The sequence below is a fragment of the Oncorhynchus clarkii genome, chromosome 3 (assembly GCF_045791955.1).
Source record: "Oncorhynchus clarkii lewisi isolate Uvic-CL-2024 chromosome 3, UVic_Ocla_1.0, whole genome shotgun sequence".
Lineage (NCBI taxonomy): Eukaryota > Metazoa > Chordata > Actinopteri > Salmoniformes > Salmonidae > Oncorhynchus > Oncorhynchus clarkii.
In genome coordinates this window covers 22204252-22227064 of record NC_092149.1, presented here as the reverse complement: position 1 = coordinate 22227064, position 22813 = coordinate 22204252, and the positions used below count along the sequence as shown (strand labels likewise).

At 44.0% G+C, this 22813-nt stretch overlaps 3 protein-coding genes across 4 annotated transcripts in view; 1 reads left to right on the top strand and 2 right to left on the bottom strand.

Moving 5' to 3' along the window:
• Positions 1-556: 556 nt before the first annotated feature.
• On the bottom strand, positions 557-4901 carry LOC139390845 (frizzled-1-like). The gene has a single exon (XM_071138243.1). The coding sequence runs from the start codon at positions 4560-4562 to the stop codon at positions 2883-2885; it is 1680 nt and encodes a 559-aa protein (XP_070994344.1). The 5' UTR covers positions 4563-4901; the 3' UTR covers positions 557-2882.
• A 3067-nt stretch (positions 4902-7968) lies between these two features.
• Positions 7969-22813, bottom strand: part of LOC139390826 (cyclin-dependent kinase 14-like) — a 211148-nt gene continuing 196303 nt past the window's right edge. For both annotated transcript variants that reach the window (XM_071138227.1, XM_071138233.1), the window contains one exon: positions 7969-11380. The gene's annotated coding sequence lies outside the window, so the exon portion shown is untranslated. The remainder of the gene's footprint in view (positions 11381-22813) is intronic.
• LOC139385167 (uncharacterized) lies at positions 10371-22676 on the top strand. The gene is made up of 4 exons (XM_071130256.1): positions 10371-10422; positions 11640-11805; positions 12094-12176; positions 21940-22676. The coding sequence occupies exons 1-4, from the start codon at positions 10371-10373 to the stop codon at positions 22674-22676; spliced, it is 1038 nt and encodes a 345-aa protein (XP_070986357.1).

Sequence of the window (22813 nt, the reverse complement as noted above, 5' to 3'; positions counted from 1 at the left end):
AGCAAGGCCTCTGAGCGTTCACAGTGCATACCAACCATTCACAAGATTCCCATCCACCTCATTTAGCCTAACCAGAGAGGTGCATTTGATTAACATCCACCCAGGATAAAGAAGTTATTTTTCAAACCAGACTTCCCAGTTGGCTGTAACCACTGAGATAAAACTCATGCTCATTGTTGAGCTTTTCCAGCTGTAAAAATGATTGCTATTACCATGTTGTTACAAAGGGAATACTACAGAGTCGATGAAGCAGATTTGTTTATTCTCCAAATCTTAAACTACATTTTAGGGAGGTAGCCTAGCGGTTAAGAGCGTTGGGCCAAGAACCCGAAAGGTCGCTGGTTCTAATCCCCTAGCCGAGTAGTTGAAAAACATGTTGATGTGCCCTTGAGCAAGGCACTTAACACTAATTGCTCCTGTAAGTCATTTTGAATAAGACCACCTGCTAAATTACTCAAATGTAAATGTACACCAGGCTAACAGCATGATTCAATCCATCATCTCTGGTTTATAACACATGAAAATAATAGATATTTCAAATCAGCATGACAGTTGGTGCAAAGGTGGGATTTTTTATTCTTTAAAGTAATCAGTGTGGATATAAAGAAATGTTTCTATAAATATAATGTTTTTAATAACAAACAAATGCAGAATACCAGAATTAAACATAATAGATGTCAAAGGCATGAACATGTTGTTTAATAGAGAGCCATCCATGCATTTAGGGTAAAATAACTGTCATGCATTTGACAAGAACATAACAGAAGAAGCGTGAGGTGGGGACAGATCACGGTGTCTTCCTTTATTAAACCTAAAATCAGCTGCTCATCCTGCATGGTTAGCACCCACACACACACACACACACACACACACACAAGCACACACTTAACCAGGAGAGAAATGACTCAGGGGTGAAAGGGGACTGCTTCAAGCTGCCACCTGGGCCAATTGTAAAAAAAAAAAACCGGCCACATTTTGCCAACAATTAATTACGTTGTGGGGAATATTCATTTACTGACTCTGATTACCTGTAGGTCTGAAAATTACAAAACGCACTGTCCTATCTCCTTCAATTATTAATTTGTTTTCAGTTTTTATAAGCCAATTATACAGCCGGCTGTAGAGTAGGCTACTGCGTATTTCAACTTGTTCATTAGTGAAGTATTGGTATTTCAGCTGTCTGAATGTCTGTCTGTCTGTGAGAAAGCATTAGGGGGTGCAGCTGATGTGTTACATAGCCCACCTCTGAGTCTGAGCTGTCTCTGTCCAGCATTCTGTATTCCCCTAGCCTGGTCCAAGACCCGATTGTGCTGTCCTGCCTACTCCTATGGTCCTTCGGGGTTGGCAAGACAACACAAACAGATCTGGGACCAGGCTAGTATTTCACCTCAAAGTGCTCAAATAGGTCAACAAAAGGCACAAACAACGTGTGTCTGTTCTGTGTTAATAGGCAGCAAGGATGTCTGAAACACATAAACAAAATGTTGAAAAGATCCTGCAAATGGTTTACTTTCATTCTTTTCAAATATTTTGTTGTAATCACCAAAAGACGGCTTTTAACTTTGGTGAAAGTATTTGGGCTAAATTTGGGTCTAAATGTTCTCATTCTAGCTTAAAGTACTGGAGGTTTTGAAAACATTTGTATTTGGAGGATACATGTCATGTAGGCTACACAGTACATGTCATGTAGGCTACACAGTACATGTCATGTAGGCTACACAGTACATGTCATGTAGGCTACACAGTACATGTCATGTAGGCTACACAGTACATGTCATGTAGGCTACACAGTGCATGTCATGTAGGCTACACAGTACATGTCATGTAGGCTACACAGTACATGTCATGTAGGCTACACAGTACATGTCATGTAGGCTACACAGTACATGTCATGTAGGCTACACAGTACATGTCATGTAGGCTACACAGTACATGTCATGTAGGCTACACAGTGCATGTCATGTAGGCTACACAGTACATGTCATGTAGGCTACACAGTACATGTCATGTAGGCTACACAGTACATGTCATGTAGGCTACACAGTACATGTCATGTAGGCTACACAGTACATGTCATGTAGGCTACACAGTACATGTCATGTAGGCTACACAGTACATGTCATGTAGGCTACACAGTACATGTCATGTAGGCTACACAGTACATGTGCACACAATCCCAAACCTTTACCTACTTTCTTGTTTTAAAAATGCTGATTGTATTTTTAACCGTCAAATCCAAGGCATTTAGAAATATGTTGAACACATAATCCCAAACCTATACCTCGTTTTAAAATACATGTTGATTGTATTTTTAACCTTCAAATGCCAGGCATTTAGGCATTGGAAATATGTTGAATAGAAGAGAACAGTTGGACAGAAAGAACAACAGTATAATGGGGGATAAGGACCCACGAGGAAGCAATTGTTTTTCACAGGACTCTGCTGCTTAGAATAGAAACCATGTTCCGAGCCAGTCTACTGATCAAAGACAGCTACAACCCTCTCCCAGCAGTGACCAAGCCAACTCAGGTCCTAAGACAATCACATCCTTAATGCTAAATGCTCAGTCAGCTGGCTCTTTATCACCTAGGTCCATTTCCATTATGCCCAAAGTGTGTCAAATAAATGTTGGTTTTAATAGAGGGAAACAACTAAAAAAGAGAATTTTGATCTTTAAATACAAATATATACTTACAAAAATCTCACAAAATGTTTTATGTACAATAGAAACATCATGTACCAATGAGTGTCTCTGCATGGCAATTAAGTCCAAAAACGATTATCATTCATTCAGTCAGTAAATAAACAGTTTTTTTTATGTATGTGGGGGACACCCATCATAGGCTAAAGTACATCCAGAGGTCTCACCCCACTCAGACCATTCACACTGTGGTCTCTCCCTGGTTGTTGTTAGCCAGTCTCGTATAAAACCTCTTCCAGGAGTTGAGGGTCTTCCCAGACCAGATCCAGAACCCGGACGTTATCCCCACGATCAGAGTCATGAGGTACTTGATCATGAAGACGGTGAAGTCGGGGCTCATGTTGGGGTGTGGGTGGGCCGGACAGGGCACGGCGTACGTCTTACACGTCTGGCTGATCCACGTCCTCTCCCACTGCTCCCGGAAGGCCTGCTCGTAGAAGTAGCAGGCGATGACGATGGTGGCGGGGACAGTGTAGAGCACGCTGAAGATCCCTATCCTCACCATCAGCTTCTCCAGCTTCTCCGTCTTGGTGCCGTCGTGCTTCATGATGGTTCTGATCCGGAACAGAGACACGAAGCCGGCCAGGAGGAACGAGGTGCCGATGAAGAGGTAGACAAAGAGCGGCGCCAGGACGAAGCCTCGGAGAGCGTCCACGCTGTTGATGCCCACGAAGCACACGCCGCTAAGGACATCCCCGTCCACCTGGCCCACCGCCAGGATAGTGATGGTCTTAATGGCGGGCACAGCCCACGCCGCCAGGTGGAAGTACTGCGAGTTGGCCTCGATGGCTTCGTGACCCCACTTCATCCCTGCTGCCAGGAACCAGGTGAGGGCCAGGATGACCCACCAGATGGAGCTGGCCATGCTGAAAAAATACAACATCATGAAGAGGATGGTACAACCCTCCTTTTTGGTACCCTGCACCACAGTCCTAATGTCGTTGTCAAACCTGTCATTGCAAACCACCTTGTCCTCAAGGAGAAATCCAGCTATGTAGGCAATGGACACCATGGTGTAGCAACCAGATAGGAAGATAATAGGACGCTCAGGGTAGCTGAAGCGCTTCATGTCCACCAGATAGGTTAGAACGGTAAATAACGTGGATGCACAACATAACACGGACCAGATTACTATCCATATCCTGGCGAATTTTAACTCTTCTTCGCTGAAGTACATCATTCCGTTAGATTTCTTTGGCTCGCACGGTGCGCCACAGTCATCCTCACCGAGAAAACGGTAATTCAAATAAGTGGGTACTTTCAGCGAAGCCGGGCACTTGAACTGTCCTTTTACAATCCCGGTATCATGCGGAGGCTCCGTTACATCGGGGGTGGGATTGACCGGTGTGCTTTGACCCGACATATTCTGCCCGACGCACAGCTCGCCCGCTCCGTGAACCGGGAAAGACTCGCACACGAGCCTTTCCGGCCACTGAAAACCGAATTTGTTCATGAGCGCCTCGCAGCCCTGTCTCGCCCTCTCGCACAGTGACCTGCACGGTGGAAGCGCCTGCTCAAGCACCGTGCACACAGGCGCATACATGGAGCAGAGGAAAAACTTTAAATCAGGAGAACACTGAACTTTCACAAGCGGGTAAAACTGATGTACCTCGAGCCCTGCGTCCTCCTGGTTTGTGTGTCCTAGTAAATTTGGCATGATGGTCTCGTTGTATGCGATGTCCGTACAAAGTGGAATAGAAATCGGTTGGCAAAAGCCGTGCTCCGGAATAGACATTCCCCGGTCGCCATACTGTCCATTTACCCTTATAGATCCTAAACTGATCAATAAAAACACCTGCAAAAATATACACAGTACTCTGTTGTAATCCATTGCGAAAGCATTACGCACGGCCACAGACATACTTTCTTTGCGGTTTCTTCCAAAACTAGCTAGCTCGCCAGCTAGCTCGCAACTACTTCCCCGCTCCCTTTCTTTGTTGGGTTTTTCTTTCCTTGTAAATGTACTCCCCTCCTGCGTAACTTTGGGTTGTTTTTGCTTCTCCCGCCGTTGCACAGAGATGTTGAAGGTCCCCCAAAATCAAAAAATATCGCTGACAGAATTTTGAGAAAAAAATCCGACCTAATATACACAACACACAGGTCCGGACTCCGCAATGTTCTTCTGCTGCTCTAGCTGCCCGACAAACCTGATAGCCTCTCTCTGCTCTGCGCTGTTGAAACCTGTTTCCAGGCGCCCTGCCGTCTCAGTGAGCCGTCTCTCTCTCCTCCATATGGAAAAAAGGGTTGGACTAACAGATGCAAGGTTTAGGGATCATCTACAATTGCTCATCTTGTGTATGGCTCTCGATTTTTGACTGATGAGTTTCAATGTCTTAGTTCTATAGCCCGAAACAATATTAAATATTTTATATAAGAATTATGCCCTTATAAATAGGCCTATGATATTCTGAAAGCCACATCTAGGATTACTGATGGAAAAGGAAATACTTTTACAAATATGACAGTAGGCCTACTCTTTATATGAGCTAACCCTTTACCCTTAATTTATATGTTCATTAAAACTGTGAAGGATTGACACAGAGATATCATATTAGACCTCCTCAAATAGCCTACTATTGTAACAGTCCAGACCCCCTTGATCTTATCAACCAGTAAAACTGTGTGTGACTGTAAAACACACAAAGTAAATGCTATGTGCTTTCCATATTACAAATGAGTATAGCCTAAATGGATATTTTAGAGAGGGAAGAACAACCAGCATCATTTTAATCGGTTTCCCCTTTCAACCATAATGTCGTCTCCACCGTTAGGCCCTAGAGACAGGGATGAAAGTGGTTCGTCACCACCGTTAGGCCCCAGAGAGGGATGAAAGTGGTTCTTCTCCACCGTTAGGCCCTAGAGACAGGGATGAAAGTGGTTCTTCTCCATCGTTAGGCCCTAGAGACAGGGATGAAAGTGGTTCGTCACCACCGTTAGGCCCTAGGGACAGGGATGAAAGTGGTTCGTCACCACCGTTAGGCCCTAGAGACAGGGATGAAAGTGGTTCGTCACCACCGTTAGGCCCCAGAGACAGGGATGAAAGTGGTTCTTCTCCAACGTTAGGCCCTAGAGACAGGGATGAAAGTGGTTCGTCACCACCATTAGGCCCTAGAGACAGGGATGAAAGTGGTTCTTCTCCACCGTTAGGCCCTAGAGACAGGGATGAAAGTGGTTCGTCACCACCGTTAGGCCCTAGGGACAGGGATGAAAGTGGTTCGTCACCACCGTTAGGCCCTAGGGACAGGGATGAAAGTGGTTCGTCACCACCGTTAGGCCCTAGGGACAGGGATGAAAGTGGTTCGTCACCACCGTTAGGCCCTAGGGACAGGGATGAAAGTGGTTAGTCACCACCGTTAGGCCCTAGAGACAGGGATGAAAGTGGTTTGTCTCCACCGTTAGGCCCTAGGGACAGGGATGAAAGTGGTTCGTCTCCACCGTTAGGCCCTAGAGACAGGGATGAAAGTGGTTCGTCACCACCGTTAGGCCCTAGAGACAGGGATGAAAGTGGTTCGTCACCACCGTTAGGCCCTAGAGACAGGGATGAAAGTGGTTCGTCACCACCGTTAGGCCCTAGAGACAGGGATGAAAGTGGTTCGTCACCATGAGCCTTTGGGATCAGAGGGGTTTCCAACCCATCTCACACAGTGGTGCACGCAGAGGGAACAGTGGGAGGGAGAGACACTGTGTAGAGGAGAACAGGAAGGAAACCGTGAGAGAGAAAAAGAGAGAGAGAGAGACCCTGTGTAGAACACCAAAGGAAGGAAGAGAAAAACTCAGCTACAGTGAGCTTAACAGGGCTGTCCTGCCCCCTTGACTTTCAGAGAGTCGATCATCTCTCATTTGTCTTCAACTGTACTGTACTGTACCTTACTGTTCACTAGAGATATATTCGATAATGTAAGGCTATTTATTGTACAAAAACAGTATCATAACAACATAAATAATAATCAAATAAACTACTGTTGCAACCATCAACAACACTATGACCAGTTATAGCGCATCAATAATATGATTAGCCCAAGTGATGTGCATCAAAACCTATTTCTAGTTATCAACCTGTGATTATGTGTGCACAGGAGACTGTCACAGAGCACTCTCTATTGAGAATTCAAAACAACAGAGGATCCCTAATGTTAATCAGTCACCTAGGGATTCTGACTGGTTAGGAGGCATGTCTGTCAGTAGGATGGAGAGGGAGTCAATAAGTATGTAATATATCCTGACAGAAGAATGCAGTGAGACTTGGTTCTTCAAGCTACACCCTGCCAAGAGAGACACACAAACTCAAAATGACTTATGTTACTAAATGTCTTGTTTTAGGGCTGGGTGTCTAGCCAAGTCTATTCAGTTTGGAATAAAGTTGTCCAGAGCAATCAACATTACAAAGACAAAGTTAAAACCTTGAGTCAGATTTGACCTTCATGCAGTTGATCTATGAGCCAGCATTAAAGAGATACATTTGAATTAACTATTGGAAATGCATTTTTTAATGGGGATTTTTTTTGGTGCAAAACTGTTTCAGAACCATTTATGACCACATGCAATAACCACAGGATAGAATAGAATGACGTCATAGTTTTTCCAAAGAAACGTTAAAAACGTTATGAACATTACATTCTTACAGCACACCTTGTGTTGGTGGGGTTTCCATGTATTTTTCTCCTACCTATCTGTCACAGCAGTCATTATAACCTGGAGGTTGTTTGTTTTCATGTTATAAAGTATATCTGTTTAAAGGACCAGTAGGCTTGAAAACTGTACTCATAAGTGAAGTTACATACTTTTTTTATAATATGCATCCCAAATGGCACCCTATTCCCTATATAGCGCACTACATTTAATCAGGGCCCATAGGGATGCACTTGGGGATACAGATGTTGTTGACCTATTGGCATGGTTTGAATCAGAGACATAACACCTTGGTGGGTGTCCAGAGAAAACACTGTTGTGGTACAATACAATCAGGCCAGCTCAGCTCACATCAGACAGGGACTGGTAATACAGGATAAATCACTAGAAACTGTCGCTGGTACAGTTGAATAAATTATGCCTTAAAAAAAACTAAGTATGGTACTTAGATCAATTCCAGGGATAACTAATTTCAGGAAGTAACTAACTATGTAAATATTGATGAATAGGAGGACAAAGGCAACCAATATCCACACTAGCATGACCACACTAGAATGGAGTTGTGGTAGAATTAATATGAAGTAAGTATGTAATACATGACCTAACAACAGCTGTTTTGCATTGGTAGCTGAACACAGTTTGAAGCATTAATAAACTTTATTTATTTCAGGTAAACCAACAATAAACAACATTTACAGAAGGACATTACATCTTCCATAATGACATTACATACAGGTCGTAACAAATAGGTAATGCAACAGCTATTCTACTATTATATCCTACGTTTCAGTTTATAAAGTGACCGGTAACACTTCTTCTATGTCCGAAACCACTTGTGAAAAATGATGTATTTTCAGAGCATCATACAAACAAGAAAAAATAGATACGCAAAGAGAAGCTTTTTTTTTTGTACTGTAAAACACAGATTCAGTGTTGAGTACAGCGGGGGTTGCATGTCTGGTTCCAAAACGCCTTTCCCAACATATACTGTACGTCTACGCAGTTAAGAAACTGACAAGGCCAAAAAATATACTGTATGTGTATATATCCATATATATTTCATACGAATCCTCTCTTTTATGGCGCAAAGGAGACACGCGTGACCCTGTATGTACGCAAACATAGTATAAGCGTCACTATTAAATTTTACACAAGGCGTTTCACCTCCCCTTTTATATACAGCCTAGTAAGACAGTTTATAACAAAGGATACAAAATGATTAAATATTGACATGTAACTCAAAATATGACTCGAAATGTACACATTCCGTAGCATGACCAGTATAGCAAACAGATCCATCTGAAGCCATTCCCCAATTCAGATTTGAATGGTGTATTTGTAAATGCATTTTTTTAAACATTTGGAAGTTGACCTTAACAAGCAAGAACCAATGGTAACATTCAAATGATAGTGGGCCCCATTCAATTGTTAATCATTTGGACCGTCACAGTGCTCAATGTGCAATTTCACTACTTCTTTCCCAAGATTTCCCTTCATAGAGAAATGCTTTTAATTCCCAAAGGAGAAAAAAATAGCTTTCAGGAACTCCACCCACGCAGGCAGGCAGGCAGGCAGGCAGGCAGGCAGGCAGGCAGGCAGGCAGGCAGGCAGGCAGGCAGGCAGGCAGGCAGGCAGTCCAATACATATACAGTATTTTCATGTTTATGTGATGTCGCAGGCAGGCGGCAAAGGAAGAAACTTCTGGGACACAAAGGCACAAAATAAAAAGGGGGAAAAAGAAAAGTGAAATGCCACACACACAGAAAGCAGGAGAGTAACGTATCAAAACAAATTATTCAGCTGCTTAATACCTCCTGTATCCCATAAAGCCATGCAAGGCCGAGCAGAGCGAGCTGGGCAATGTATCTCAGCAGAGCTCTCTGGTATTAACCCTCCTCTGTCACGCTGCTTTAGTCACATTAAGACGCCACTCTAGATTCTCCTCCCTTCCTCACTACCATGACACAGAATCACTTGTCACACCAGGAATGACACTGAAGTCCTATGAAATCACTTTAAGTATCTGTAGTAGTTTTCCTTAAAAAGTCTGTGCATCACTGGGGTTGGAAACTGGTGTCTGTTGGCCTATATTACGGTTGCCAAGGGGGGGCACTGATATTTCTAGTCTGTGCAGGCAAGAGCATGTGATTAAGGACAACACAGGTGCAAAAAGGGACATTTTTAATAAGCTGGAATGTACAGTAGGGCAAATATATTCAAAAAGTGCATTCTCAAAAAGCTAATGACACAAGTTGTCACTATCACTGTGTTTCTCTGTCGTTGCCTCGCCTGCTCTATATCACACCAAACACCACTAGAGATGGAGGGACAATTAAAGCTGTACCATTACATGGACTTGGCCATATGGCGAATCATGTCAAAGCCTTCTACAAGACTCATTTCTTTTTAATGTCTCCTCCTCCTCTTCCTCCTCCTTCTCCCTCTATGATAGACTAGCAGGTGAGGCAGGGGTGGAGAAGGACTGTGTGTGGCCAAGTGTCTACAGTATTATACCTGTGACTGTCTCTCAAGTGTGTGTGTGTATGTATGTGTGTGTGTGTGTGTGTGTGTGTGTATACATGTCTTTCTAAGGGTGTCAATGTGGATTAAGAAAACTAATCTCTCCTGATAGTCAGTGTGTGTCTATGATGTCTAACTCATAACTCTCCTCCCCCTCCTCTACTTGTGCAGAGTACAGGCCATTCAGATTAGTGGTAGATTTCAAATCAATCCATAAAACAGGAACCCATATTCTCCATGTTACTGGTCATTGCTATATTACCTAGCTCACACATGACTAATATGAGCAGGTATTTTTACACAAAACAACACCCAGCTGAAAATCGAACACAAAGACATCTTTGTACCAGTCAATGTAACATAGTATCCAAGAAACAAAAGTATTTGTTAGATCAATATCATGCGATATCATAAAAAGTGCTCCTAATATTTTCATTACCGTGATAGCTGAGACAAACAGACGTTGACGCAATCGTCTAATAACATTTGTGATGACGTCTGAAATACAGTACATTACTGGATGGTGACGCTATCAAAGGACATGAAGGAGAAGAGGATTGTCATGGGTCGAAGTAACCAAGAGATCAAAATCCCACTGAGCCTATTGCCATTGTGTTTTACCATCTAGATACAGTGTACAACAGGATGCGGTATAGATAACAGTACCTCATGGCCTACATGGAAGCACCACTGAAGGGTATAGCCCATATTGCCCATGTTTTGATGCACACGCAACCACACAGATATAACACACCCACATACACTGAGACAAAGCACAGCGAATGTACCATATAACGTGACTCTTCACGATGTCATCGACACTCATTGCTTTGTGTGTATGCATCATCTCCAGCAGAGACTAACGGATTATTATCACCAGTATCACAATTACAGTATTAATACCATTGCTCTTATGATTATTATTGATTTGATGCCATTTGACTCTGGCCTGACAGTTACAGAGGAGGAACAGATCAAAGTTAAAGAGAAACATTACCACCGCTTGTCATTCTCAGTTCCAGTTTGTGTTGTGAGTGTGAGTGAAACTGTCCAGTGGGTGTGTATCTGTGTGTGTGTACGTGTGAGTTTGTGCATGCGTGCGTAAATGCATGCAAGTGCACCATGTTAGTGAAAGAATTGAAGCTTTCTTGGAGTCCGTGATATATTTTCTAAATATGAGTATACTGTACATACAAATATACATTCTCACATAGGTAGTTAGAAACACAAGCCACAGTATGTATCAATAGTATTGTAAAGACTCTTGATGATTAAGTGTATTGTAAATGTGTCAACGATATATGAGTATCACAACATTATAAAAGTCAACAAAAATGGCAAATTATAAAACTGAAATTGGAGGTGTCACCCACCAAAATGTATACACTCAGACACTCAGACACACACACACACACACACACACGGTTGGAAAGGTACTACGTTAAAGAAACAGAAGAGGGAATGTGATCCCGGTGGTTCCTCCATCTCAGTGTCTTTGTCCTTCTCTCTTGGACTGACCACAGCAGCAACCTGAAAAACACACACACAAACACTTTAGTTAATCTGCCAACTGGAAATAGCAGCTACCTTATTTCTGAACAACCCCTTTGGAGAGAAGTAGAGAGAGAGAGAAGTAGAGAGAGAGAGAGAGAGAGAGAGAGAGAGAGAGAGAGAGAGAGAGGGGGGAGAGAAAGAGTGAGAGAGAGAGAGAGCGATCCTGAGTGGACAGTTTGATTTCACAGAAGTGTGATTGACTTGGAGTTACATTGTGTTAAGTGTTCCCTTTAAGAGTTCAACACAAATCTTAAAGATGTTGACGTCATCATTCTGCAGGAGACGTGGTGTAAGGCTGACATTGTTACTCACTGTCCCACAGGCTACAGAGAGGTAATTGTGCCATCACAGAAACACAGCTCTGTCAATAGAGGTAGAGGCTCTGGAGGACTGATCATTTTGTACAAATCCGAACTGCAAATCCCCTCAAAATTGGTAAATATCACATTTGGTTAAAACTGAGAAAAATATGTGTTCCTTTGCGCAATATATATCCCACCCCCTCAGAATCCCCATATTACTCAGAGGAGATCTTCCCCACCCTTGAGGAAGAGACTTGCCATTTCCAGGCCCAGGGAAATGTGCTCATCTGTGGGGACACAAATGCGAGCACCTGATCTAAGGAGCACACGAGGGGACAGCTTTATTACAGGCCATAGTGTCTCTAACTGTCTTAATCTCCCCCATAGAAACAACAGTGACAGCACCGTCAACAACAACGGAAGGGATCTGTTGCAGCTCTGTAGAAGCCTGGGTCTGTACTTTGTCAATGGTAGGTTACAAGGGGGACTCTTTGGAGAGATTCACCTACTGCTCACCTATTGGCCACAGTACAGTAGACTATATGATTACAGACATTGACCCTTTCTCTCTCAGGTCATTCAGTGTCAAGCCACTAACACCTCTGTCTGATCACAGCCAAATTACGTTGTTCCTCAAAAGAACAGACATGGAAACAACCACACATTCACAGCCTAGTAAGCTGTACAACATCAGAAATTCATACAGATGGGCCCAAAACAGTACAGAAGAAAACCAGAAAGCAACCAGTAACCAAAATATCCAAACACTCTTAGATAACTTTCTGGATACCACATTCACTCACAGTAAAGAAGGCATCAACCTAGCAGTACAAAACATCAACTATATATTCAGGCAAACGGCAAAAGAAGCACAATTGAAATTGATAAAAAACAAAACGAAAAAGATCACAGATGACAACTGGTTTGATGCAGATTGTAAAATTCTAAGGAAAAAACTTATAACACGATCCAACCAAAAGCACAGAGAAACAAATAATGGTGAATTACGCCTTCATTACTGTGAGACTTTAAAACTCTATAAATGTACACTCAGAACCAAAAAAGCACAGTACAACAGCAAGCAGCTGACACTAATTGAGGAGTCCATAAACACAAACAACTTCTGGTAAAATTAGAAAAAACTAAAACATCTAAACAAGAGTAATTAGTGAGTAATTAGTGATACAAAATGGTGACAAATGGACAACCCATTTTAAAACACTCTACAACACCGTTCAAATTGACACAAATACAGAACAACGGCAAATTCATGAGAAGCTGTAAAGGACAATTAAAATCCACTGGACTCCCCAATTACTGACCAGCTCTATAAGAAACTTCAGGCTCTCAAATTTAAAGAGGCATGTGGACCTGATGGCATCCTAAATGAGATGCTCAAACTCACTAGTGCAAAATTTCAATTGGCTTTATTAAAACTGTTTAATTTGATCCTGAGTGTAGGTTATTTCCCTGACATCTGGAATCAAGGACTCATAAACCCAATCTTTAAGAACGGAGACAAATTTGACCCTAACAATTACAGAGGCATTTGTGTGAACAGTAACCTGGGGGAGGTTTTCTGTAGTATTATAAATGTAAGAGTTCAAAACGTCCTCAATAAGCACAATGTCTTGAGTAAAAGCCAAATTGGATTTATACCAAAAAATCACACGACTGATCATATTTACACCCTACACACCCTGATAGATAAGCAGGTCCACCAAAATAATACCAAAATATACTGTTTCTTTATCGACTTTTGTCATACAGGACTGTTTTACAAAGTTATTGAAAGTGGTGTAGGGGGTAAAACATATGACATAATTAAATCAATGTATACTGGCAATACATGCAGCATTAAAATTGGCAAGAAAATAACAGAATTCGTTAACCAGGGGTGGGGCCTTCACCACGGTTGCAATCTGAGCCCTGCACTCTTCAATATTTCCATAAACGAATTGGCCACTATTCTACAAAAATCCTCAGCTCCTGGTGTTAGTCTCCACAATTCAGAGATTAAATGCCTACTCTTCGCAGATGACCTATACCTGCTGTCACCCACAGTGCATGGCCTATAGCAGAGACAGAACTGGGCCCTGGCAGTAAACCCCAAAAAGACTCAAATGATGATTTCCAGAGAAGATCCAGATCTCAGGGAATTAGATCAAAGTTCTCAATTGGTATAAAATATATAAAGTACTGCACACACTACAATTACTTAGGTTTAAAAATAAGCTCAACTGGACACCTTAATGAGGCAGTGAATGAACCGAGAGAAAGCACGTAGGGCATTGTACGCCATTAAAAAGCAAATTCAAATTGAAATACCTATTAAAAATTGGCTAAAACTAATTGAATATGTAATTGAACCAATTGCACTTTATGGCAGTGAGGTGTGGGGTCCACTTGCAAAACAAGATTTCATCAAATGGGACAAACACCACATTGAAACACTGCATGCAGAGATCTATAAGATTCTCCTACATGTCCAGAGGAAAACTACAAACAATGTAACGGGTGTCGTCTTCTGAAGAGGAGGAATCGGACCAAAGCGCAGCGTGGTTGTGTTCATGACTTTTTATTAAACAGAACACTGAAACAAAAATGACAAAGTGAATAACCAAAACGAAACAGTCCGGTCATGTGCAAAACAACTACCCACTACCCCCAGAAAACAACTACTAGCTAGCTAAGCTACCTTCCCAATCAGAGACAACGATAGACAGCTGTCCCTGATTGAGAACCACACCCGGCCAAAACAAGGAAATACAAAAACATAGAAAAAAGAACATAGAGACATAAAAAGCTCTCTAAAGGTCAGGGCATGACAAACAATGCATGCAGGGCAGAATTAGGCCGATATCCACTAATAATAAAAACTCAAAAAATAGCAATTAAGTTTTGGAAACATCTATAATATAGTGACCCCTCTCATATCATTACTAAGCCCTGCAATGCCAAGAACTGAGCAAAGAAAAGAGTCCCCTCATCCAGCTGGTCCTGGGGATGAGTTCACAAACCTGTTCTGCTAACACACTGAAACCTCAGGACCAGAACATCCAATCAATCAGAATAAACCAAATTACAACACAGTCAAAACAAAACTATATTGCTTATTGGGAAACGCAAGCACAAACACAAAGCAAAATGCAGTGCTATCTGGCCCTATATCGACAGTAGACCGTGGCTAACTATTTGACAATGGTTACTGATCAAAACTTAAGAAAAACCTTGACAAAGTACAGGCTCAGTGAGCACAGCCTTGCCATTGATAAGGGTAGACAGGAAAACCTGGCTCCCTGTAGAGGAAAGGCTGTGCGACCACTGCACAACAGCAGAACCTGAGACAAGCTGCATTTCCTGCCAAAATGTCAAAAATATAAAACAATTAGAGTGTCATTCTGTCACGACTTCCGCCGAAGTCGGCTCCTCTCCTTGTTCAGGTGGCGTTCAGCGGTCAATGTCACCGGCTTTCTAGCCATCGCCGCTCCATTTTTCATTGATCCATTTGTTTTGTCTTGTTCCCTGCACACCTGGTTGGCATTTCCCAATCACACTGCATGTATTTATTCCTCTGTTCCCCCTCATGGCTTTGTGTGATATTATTTGTGTTACGTGTCATTTTGACGCGCCAGACTGGTGTTAGTTTATTCCATGTTTTGTCACGAGTTATGCTGGTTTCTCCTGCCTCAATAAAGTGTGCGCCTGTTCATAACTCTCTGCTCTCCTGCACCTGACTCCGCTACCAGTACGCACACCCTTGACACATTTCTACAAATTTTAAACCCTTATTCAAGGTTTCAAAGACCTCTCTGATGAGAGTAGGCTACCCGTCCTGTTGGGGGAGGACGCAGAAAGCTGTGGGTTGGCAGCGCACTACATTGCTGCCTGTCATAAGTTGAGGGACAGTGTCTGACAGACCAATCAACCTGCACATGTACTCTACTGTATGCTTATTTTTATTGTCAAATGTATGGTTATTTTGACCCTTTGTTCAATTTATTTTCACATTGTAAATATCCAAAGTAAGCTTTGGCAATATGTACATTGTTACATCATGCCAATTAAGCAAATTGGAGAGAAAGAGAGAGGGAGAGAGAGCGAGAGCGAGCGAGAGAGCAAGAGGGAGAGATGGAGAGAGAGAGAGAGAGGGAGAGAGAGAGAGAGAGCAGACAGAAATAGAGAGAGAGAGAGAGAGAGTCAGAGCGGATAGAGCAGACAGAAATAGAGAGAGAGAGAGAGTCAGAGCGGATAGAGCAGACAGAAAGAGAGAGAGAGAGAGAGAGAGAGAGAGAGAGAGTCAGAGAGAGTCAGAGAGAGAGAGAGCAGACAGAGAGAGTCAGAGCAGATAGAGCAGACAGAAAGAGAGATAGAGAGAGAGAGAGAGAGAGAGAGAGAGAGAGAGAGAGAGAGAGAGAGAGAGCAGATAGAGCAGACAGAAAGAGAGAGAGAGAGAGAGAGAGAGAGAGAGAGAGAGTCAGAGCAGATAGAGCAGACAGAAAGAGAGAGAGTCCGAGCAGACAGAAAGAGAGAGTCAGAGAGAGTCAGAGAGATAACCCAGTAGACCTGGCTGGCTTGGAGCGCTCCTCTAATCCCCTTCTTTCTTTCTAGTGACCATACTGCAATAATAAATAATGCATGTCTCTCCTTGTGTCCCCCCCTCTCTCTCTCACTCTTTCCCCTCTCTTTCTCTTTCTGTCTCTCGCTCAGCCTTTGGAAGTCCATTCCCAGTGGATGTGAGGCAGAATATGCCAGGAATCTGAAGTCTTGGATGGACGCCTCCTTTATCTGCAGCTCATACAGCTCAAAAACACATACAGGCGGTGTAGGAATATGTGTGTGTGTGTGTGTGTGTGTGTGTGTGTGTGTGTGTGTGTGTGTGTGTGTGTGAGAGAAAGAGAGGAGAAAGAGGGAGAAAGAGACGTAGTGAGAAGATGAGCTTTACTTCAGGTTGCATGGTTTAAAGCAGGGATAGAGTATGGAGTCTTGTTTAGGTCAAAAAGGACACTGTGAGATGAACAGAGTGGACATAGGACAGAAACAGAGAAAAGGGGATACACAGAGAGAGAGGAAAGGAGAGAGGATGTGGAGCTGAAAAGTTCAAGAAGCACTGTGTCTCTCTACCCTTCATCTCTCTCTCTTTCTCCGCCTCAGGGTGAGTTATTGGATGGCAGGTCGTGAGGCCCACACAGAGGGATCTCTCTCTCCTCCCTCTCTCCTTTTGCTCTCCTCCCTACAGTATCATATACTCTTTAAGTCAACAATGGAATGTGTTGTTTTTGGGGCCTGATTTAGTAAGAACAGATGTAGGGTTCCAGTCCTGTGGGATGAAAAAGTACTGAAGATGAGTTTGTGTGAGTGTGTGTGAGTGAGTGTGTGTTTGTGTGTGTGTGTAGGGGGTTCCTCTTAAGGAACCAGATGGATAGAATTTGTAGGGCGTGGCCATGTCCAATAGGGCCAGCTGTTGTCTGTCCTACAATGGTGAATAGACAGAGACCCCTCCCCCCACACACACAATGACATCATTAAGAAGGGAAAGTGCTTAGTGCTGGGTGGTGGGATATTTAACAATGGAGAGAGAGATTGAGAGAGAGAGAGATAATAAGAATGGGGGTTGGGAGCAAAATGGAGATCAATGGAGACCAGTAATGGTAGAGGTGACTACTTAAAAAAAAAACACACAAGCTAACCTCTCTCTCTCTCTGATCACCCTTCCCCCTCCACTCGCCCACACCCGCGTTTGTAGCCTGCTCCCCCTTTTCTCCCCACTCTCACTCCTCCCTCATCCCAGTCTCTCTGAGGCCATGTTCAAATATCAGCACAGTTCTCCTCTAGATGTTCATTGGGCAGCCAGTCAGTCTTGCAGTGAGCAGGTCGCTCCCCAGACAATCCCCTCCTCAACACACACACCTTTCATCCCTTATATCTGCCTGATCAAAGAGCCTGTCACTACCGTGAAGCAGCAGCTCTGGAAATACTAATAACCCCAGATGAACACCTCAGAGAACGGAGACAAACCTCTTAGGTGTTACAGAATACTAACACACTTCAAATAAGCCTAAGTAGCATATAAACACCATGGACATAATAATGTAGACTAAAAACACAGAGGGGTTTTAAAACAGTCAAATACTTAAAATAGGCCTAACTAGCTTATCAATAAATATGTTTACATGCACACTAATAATATGATATTAAACTGACTTTGGCAGTAGGCAGATTATGCATTAGTCATGTAAACACCTTGCTCTGCTGAGCTTAATCGGCGTAAGGTTAAAATCATAGTAAGCATACGCCGATTGAAACACCTGGTGTTCTGAGCAATCCTTTGAATGATTAGGACATGTAAACAAACGTTCCAGTGGTGTATTAGATCTGGGCATATGCACCAGCCGAGAGCCTCCCTCTTTAGTACGAGTCAGTTTGGAACAACTGTATGTATGTGTCTTAGAAGTAGTTTTCACATACAAACTGTATATGTCCCAACTCAGAATCAAATAAGCTTCCCAAAAAGAACATGTTCGCTGAGGTAAAAGGTTTAAAATGAGTCCCATCAGGTATCCTGATTTCCAAAGTGTCCATGTAAACAGTATTATTAGGGAAATCGGTCTTCTTGCATTAATCTGACTATCCACAATAATCGCATTGCTGTGTGCATATAACCGCAGCCAATTACATTTTACAGGTCTCTTTTTACAATTTGTATCTAAATTCTGCAGATTAATATCAATCCAAAACACCCTGAATTAACAGGAGTTTCTCTACATTGGTAGTCAGGCAAGCTTGACTGAGGCAGGCTGACACCCCCTGCCTACCCTCCCTCCAGAGGTCACGCCCTCTGACCCCTAACCCCCACAGCGGACCCGTCATGTCTGATCCCGGGGTAATGAGGTGCATCAGCCCGCCATTAAACATCACTCACACAACACCCTCAGCTGAGACATCCCTGATGCTTTAACAAACTGTTTTATGTGCTGGGCTATAAACTGTGTGTGTGTAGGTGTGTGTGTTTGTGAATTGAGGATTTGGAGTGATTTTAATTAAGACAAATCATTTTCCATTTCTTTTAAGCACAGGTTTAATTAAAAAACCCAAAGGTTCCTTACTGGATGTAGACTGGACTTAAAAGTTTCCAGTCATCAGAATGACAGGAATGCTGTGTTATGGCTACTGCTGTGTTGGGTTGCCATGGCTACTGCAGACTTCACTGGTCTTACATGAGCAGTCGTTTCCAGTGTACTTGTAACAATAATTAACCATTTAGAATGCCTAAATCAAACACTCTCTGTCTCTCTCTCACACACACAGTCAAATCCTCCCAGAGTCGTGGGTACCATCGGTGGTTTGCAGATGGTTTTCTCTGCTTCAGCGGACTAACAGAAATCTCCCCACCTGTTTGCTTAGAGGAATACCCTTTACATGTACATGTATTTAACAAGACATGGAGCTTGTCTGTGGTGGTTTTTCTGGTAGGGTTCCAGCCATGGTTTATCACTAATAAAAACAGTGTGAATAGCAGAGCCAGTCAGGCAGGGCAGCCTAATGTTTACCAGTCTATAGTCCTATAGTACTACACTCCCTCCATACACCCCTGCCTGCCAGGCTAAACATGACTGGGCCTAATGACAAGGTAAAAATATATAGTTCTGCCCCTGAACAAGGCAGTTAACTCACTGTTCCTAGGCTGTCACTGAAAGTAAGAATTTGTTTTTAACGGACTTGCCTAGTTAAATAAAAACATGTCACCAGTTCGTCAAATTTGTGTTAGTTTACTACTGTTGTGGGGACTTCTGGTTAAACACACATACACACACGCACGCACACACATACATACACACACACAGACAGAGGTTTGTAGAAGGGGTTGAGGGGTACAGGAAGCAGCCACTCCACCTTCAGGCCCCCGGCTGTCACATGACATGCAGATTCCAAAGGGGAATTGGCCGATGACCCACACGTTGGTGGGTATATGGGAAAGTTGTTTTATTCCAGCATTGGCTTAAGACTCTCACACGCTATCTCCCTACCTCAGAACAGATAGAGGCACCATGCATGGGCTAGCTAGCTGACTAGTGAGGATAACACAGCTACGTACAGCTGTCTCTGTTTCTCTCTCTCTTCTCTCTGGGCAGAGGGGTTAAGTTAACCAGTTCCTGTGTGTGTAAAGATGTGAGGCAGTGGAGGTGAGGGGTTTGTTCAGTAGCTAGATCTGTGGTAGCACAATTGCAGAAAGGAAAACGTTCTGGGCTGGGTCTCCCGAAAACGTTGTTGCTACTGTGGTACTTTTCAAAGACTACAGAGGGAAGAAGAAAACAAACACTTAGGGGAATGCTATGGACTAAAGGACTAACTAACTCACCTTCTTTCTTTCTTTCTTTCTTTCTTTCTTTCTTTCTTTCTTTCTTTCTTTCTTTCTTTCTTTCTTTCTTTCTTTCTTTCCCTCTCAAGAACGTTCTCTGTTGATCTCCCCAGAAGAAGAGGGTATATTCTACACATGGATGTGTTTTCTATTTCCTCATGTCCTGGCACCACAATCCCACTGTTGAACATCTTCCATGTCAGCACCTCAAATACAGCCAGAGTAGCACGTACACTCTCTCTCTTGTCTCTCAGACACACATTGAGCACATATGCACTGCATACGGTATACACATGCATGCATGCACGCGCACACGCACACGCACACACACACACACACACACACACACACACACACACACACACACACACACACACACACACTATGGAGTAGTCAGTCACAGCAGAGTCCTTAGCTTTCAGGCAGCACAGGTGCAAGTCATTATACACACATTCCTGGGTGCATTAAGAGTTGCGTCTGTGAGGCGCTGGGAAGCTGGGTGTTTACATAGCAAGTCATCGCTACAGCCTTGTTCAACACCACCCTGGATTTACGACTGCTACTCTTAACAGCACCACCCTCCAAACCACTATAACTGCAACTGCTACTCCTAACAGCACCACCCTCCAAACCACTATTACTGCAACTGCTACTCCTAACAGAACCACCCTCCAAACCACTATTACTGCAACTGCTACTCTTAACAGCACCACCCTCCAAACAACTATTACTGCAACTGCTACTCCTAACAGCACCACCCTCCAAACCACTATTACTGCAACTGCTACTCTTAACAGCACCACCCTCCAAACAACTATTACTGCAACTGTTACTCCTAACAGCACCACCCTCCAAACAACTATTACTGCAACTGCTACTCCTAACAGCACCACCCTCCAAACCACTATTACTGCAACTGCTACTCCTAACAGCACCACCCTCCACACAACTATTACTGCAAGTGCTACTCCTAACAGTACCACCCTCCAAACAACTATTACTGCAACTGCTACTCCTAACAGCACCACCCTCCAAACCACTATTACTGCAACTGCTACTCCTAACAGCACCACCCTCCAAACCACTATTACTACAACTGCTACTCCTAACAGCACCACCCTCCAAACAACTATTACTGCAACTGCTACTCCTAACAGCACCACCCTCCAAACCACTATTACTGCAACTGCTACTCCTAACAGCAGCACCCTCCAAACCACTATTACTGCAACTGCTACTCCTAACAGCACCACCCTCCAAACCACTATTACTGCAACTGCTACTCTTAACAGCACCACCCTCCAAATCACTATTACTGCAACTGCTACTCCTAACAGCACCACCCTCCAAACCACTATTACTGCAACTGCTACTCCTAACAGCACCACCCTCCAAATCACTATTACTGCAAGTGCTACTCCTAACAGCACCACCCTCCAAACCACTATTACTGCAACTGCTACTCCTAACAGCACCACCCTCCAAACCACTATTACTGCAACTGCTACTCCTAACAGCACCACCCTCCAAACCACTATTACTGCAACTGCTGGTACCACCACCGTTCAAATGACTACTAACTTCAATTACAGCTACCACGGCTTGGCTGGCTAAGGCCAAATAAAGAGATGAGAAACTATAGTTAGAAAAAGAAACTACAGACATATTCTATTCTGCTTTACACACAATTTTTGAACATGTCATTTTAAAGTGCATATGAATAAATAGGAGCTGTGGTGTGGGTGAAGGATGTCTGACCCCCTTAGATATTACCAGTGTGTATGTCGTGTGTCTGTGTTTGTGTGTACATTGGATATTCAACGGAAAGACCAATTACACACCCTCAGCCTCTAAAGCACTGCGCCCACACTCAGCCTCTAAAGCACTGCGCCCACCCCCAGCCTCTAAAGCACTGCGCCCACCCTCACCCTCAAAAGCACTGCGCCCACCCTCAGCCTCTAAAGCACTGCGCCCACCCCCACCCTCTAAAGCACTGCGCCCACCCTCAGCCACTAAAGCACTGCGCCCACCCCCATCCTCTAAAGCACTGCGCCCACCACCACCCTCTAAAGCACTGCGCCCACCCTCAGCCTCTAAAGCACTGCGCCCACCCTCAGCCTCTAAAGCACTGCGCCCACCCTCAGTCTCTAAAGCACTGCACCCACCCTCAGACTCTAAAGCACTGCGCCCACACCCAGCCTCTAAAGCACTGCGCCCAACCCCAGCCTCTAAAGCACTGCGCACACCCCCAGCCTCTAAAGCACTGCGCCCACCCCTAGCCTCTAAAGCACTGCGCCCACCCCCAGCCTCTAAAGCACTGCGCCCACCCTCAGCCTCTAAAGCACTGCGCCCACCCCCACCCTCTAAAGCACTGCGCCCACCCTCAGCCTCTAAAGCACTGCGCCCACACCCAGCCTCTAAAGCACTGCGCCCACCCCCAGCCTCTAAAGCACTGCGCCCACCCCCATCCTCTAAAGCACTGCGCCCACCCTCAGCCTCTAAAGCACTGCGCCCACCCTCAGCCTCTAAAGCACTGCGCCCACCCCCATCCTCTAAAGCACTGCGCCCACCCTCAGACTCTAAAGCACTGCGCCCACCCTCAGCCTCTTAAGCACTGCGCCCACCCCATCCTCTAAAGCACTGCGCCCACCCTCAGCCTCTAAAGCACTGCGCCCACCCTCAGCCTCTAAAGCACTGCGCCCACCCTCAGCCTCTAAAGCACTGCGCCCACCCCCACCCTCTAAAGCA

What these genes read in the sequence shown, in the direction of transcription:
- LOC139385167 (XM_071130256.1), top strand. Translation starts at nt 10,371, where the DNA reads ATGGTGACGCTATCAAAGGACATGAAGGAGAAGAGGATTGTCATGGGT. An exon ending in GAGGATTGTCATGGGTCGAA is followed by an intron (nt 10,423 to 11,639) that starts GTAACCAAGAGA and finishes GTTCCCTTTAAG; the next exon opens with AGTTCAACACAAATCTTAAA. An exon ending in GGGTCTGTACTTTGTCAATG is followed by an intron (nt 12,177 to 21,939) that starts GTAGGTTACAAG and finishes GCCCACACTCAG; the next exon opens with CCTCTAAAGCACTGCGCCCA.
- LOC139390845 (XM_071138243.1), bottom strand. Translation starts at nt 4,562, where the DNA reads ATGTCTGTGGCCGTGCGTAATGCTTTCGCAATGGATTACAACAGAGTA.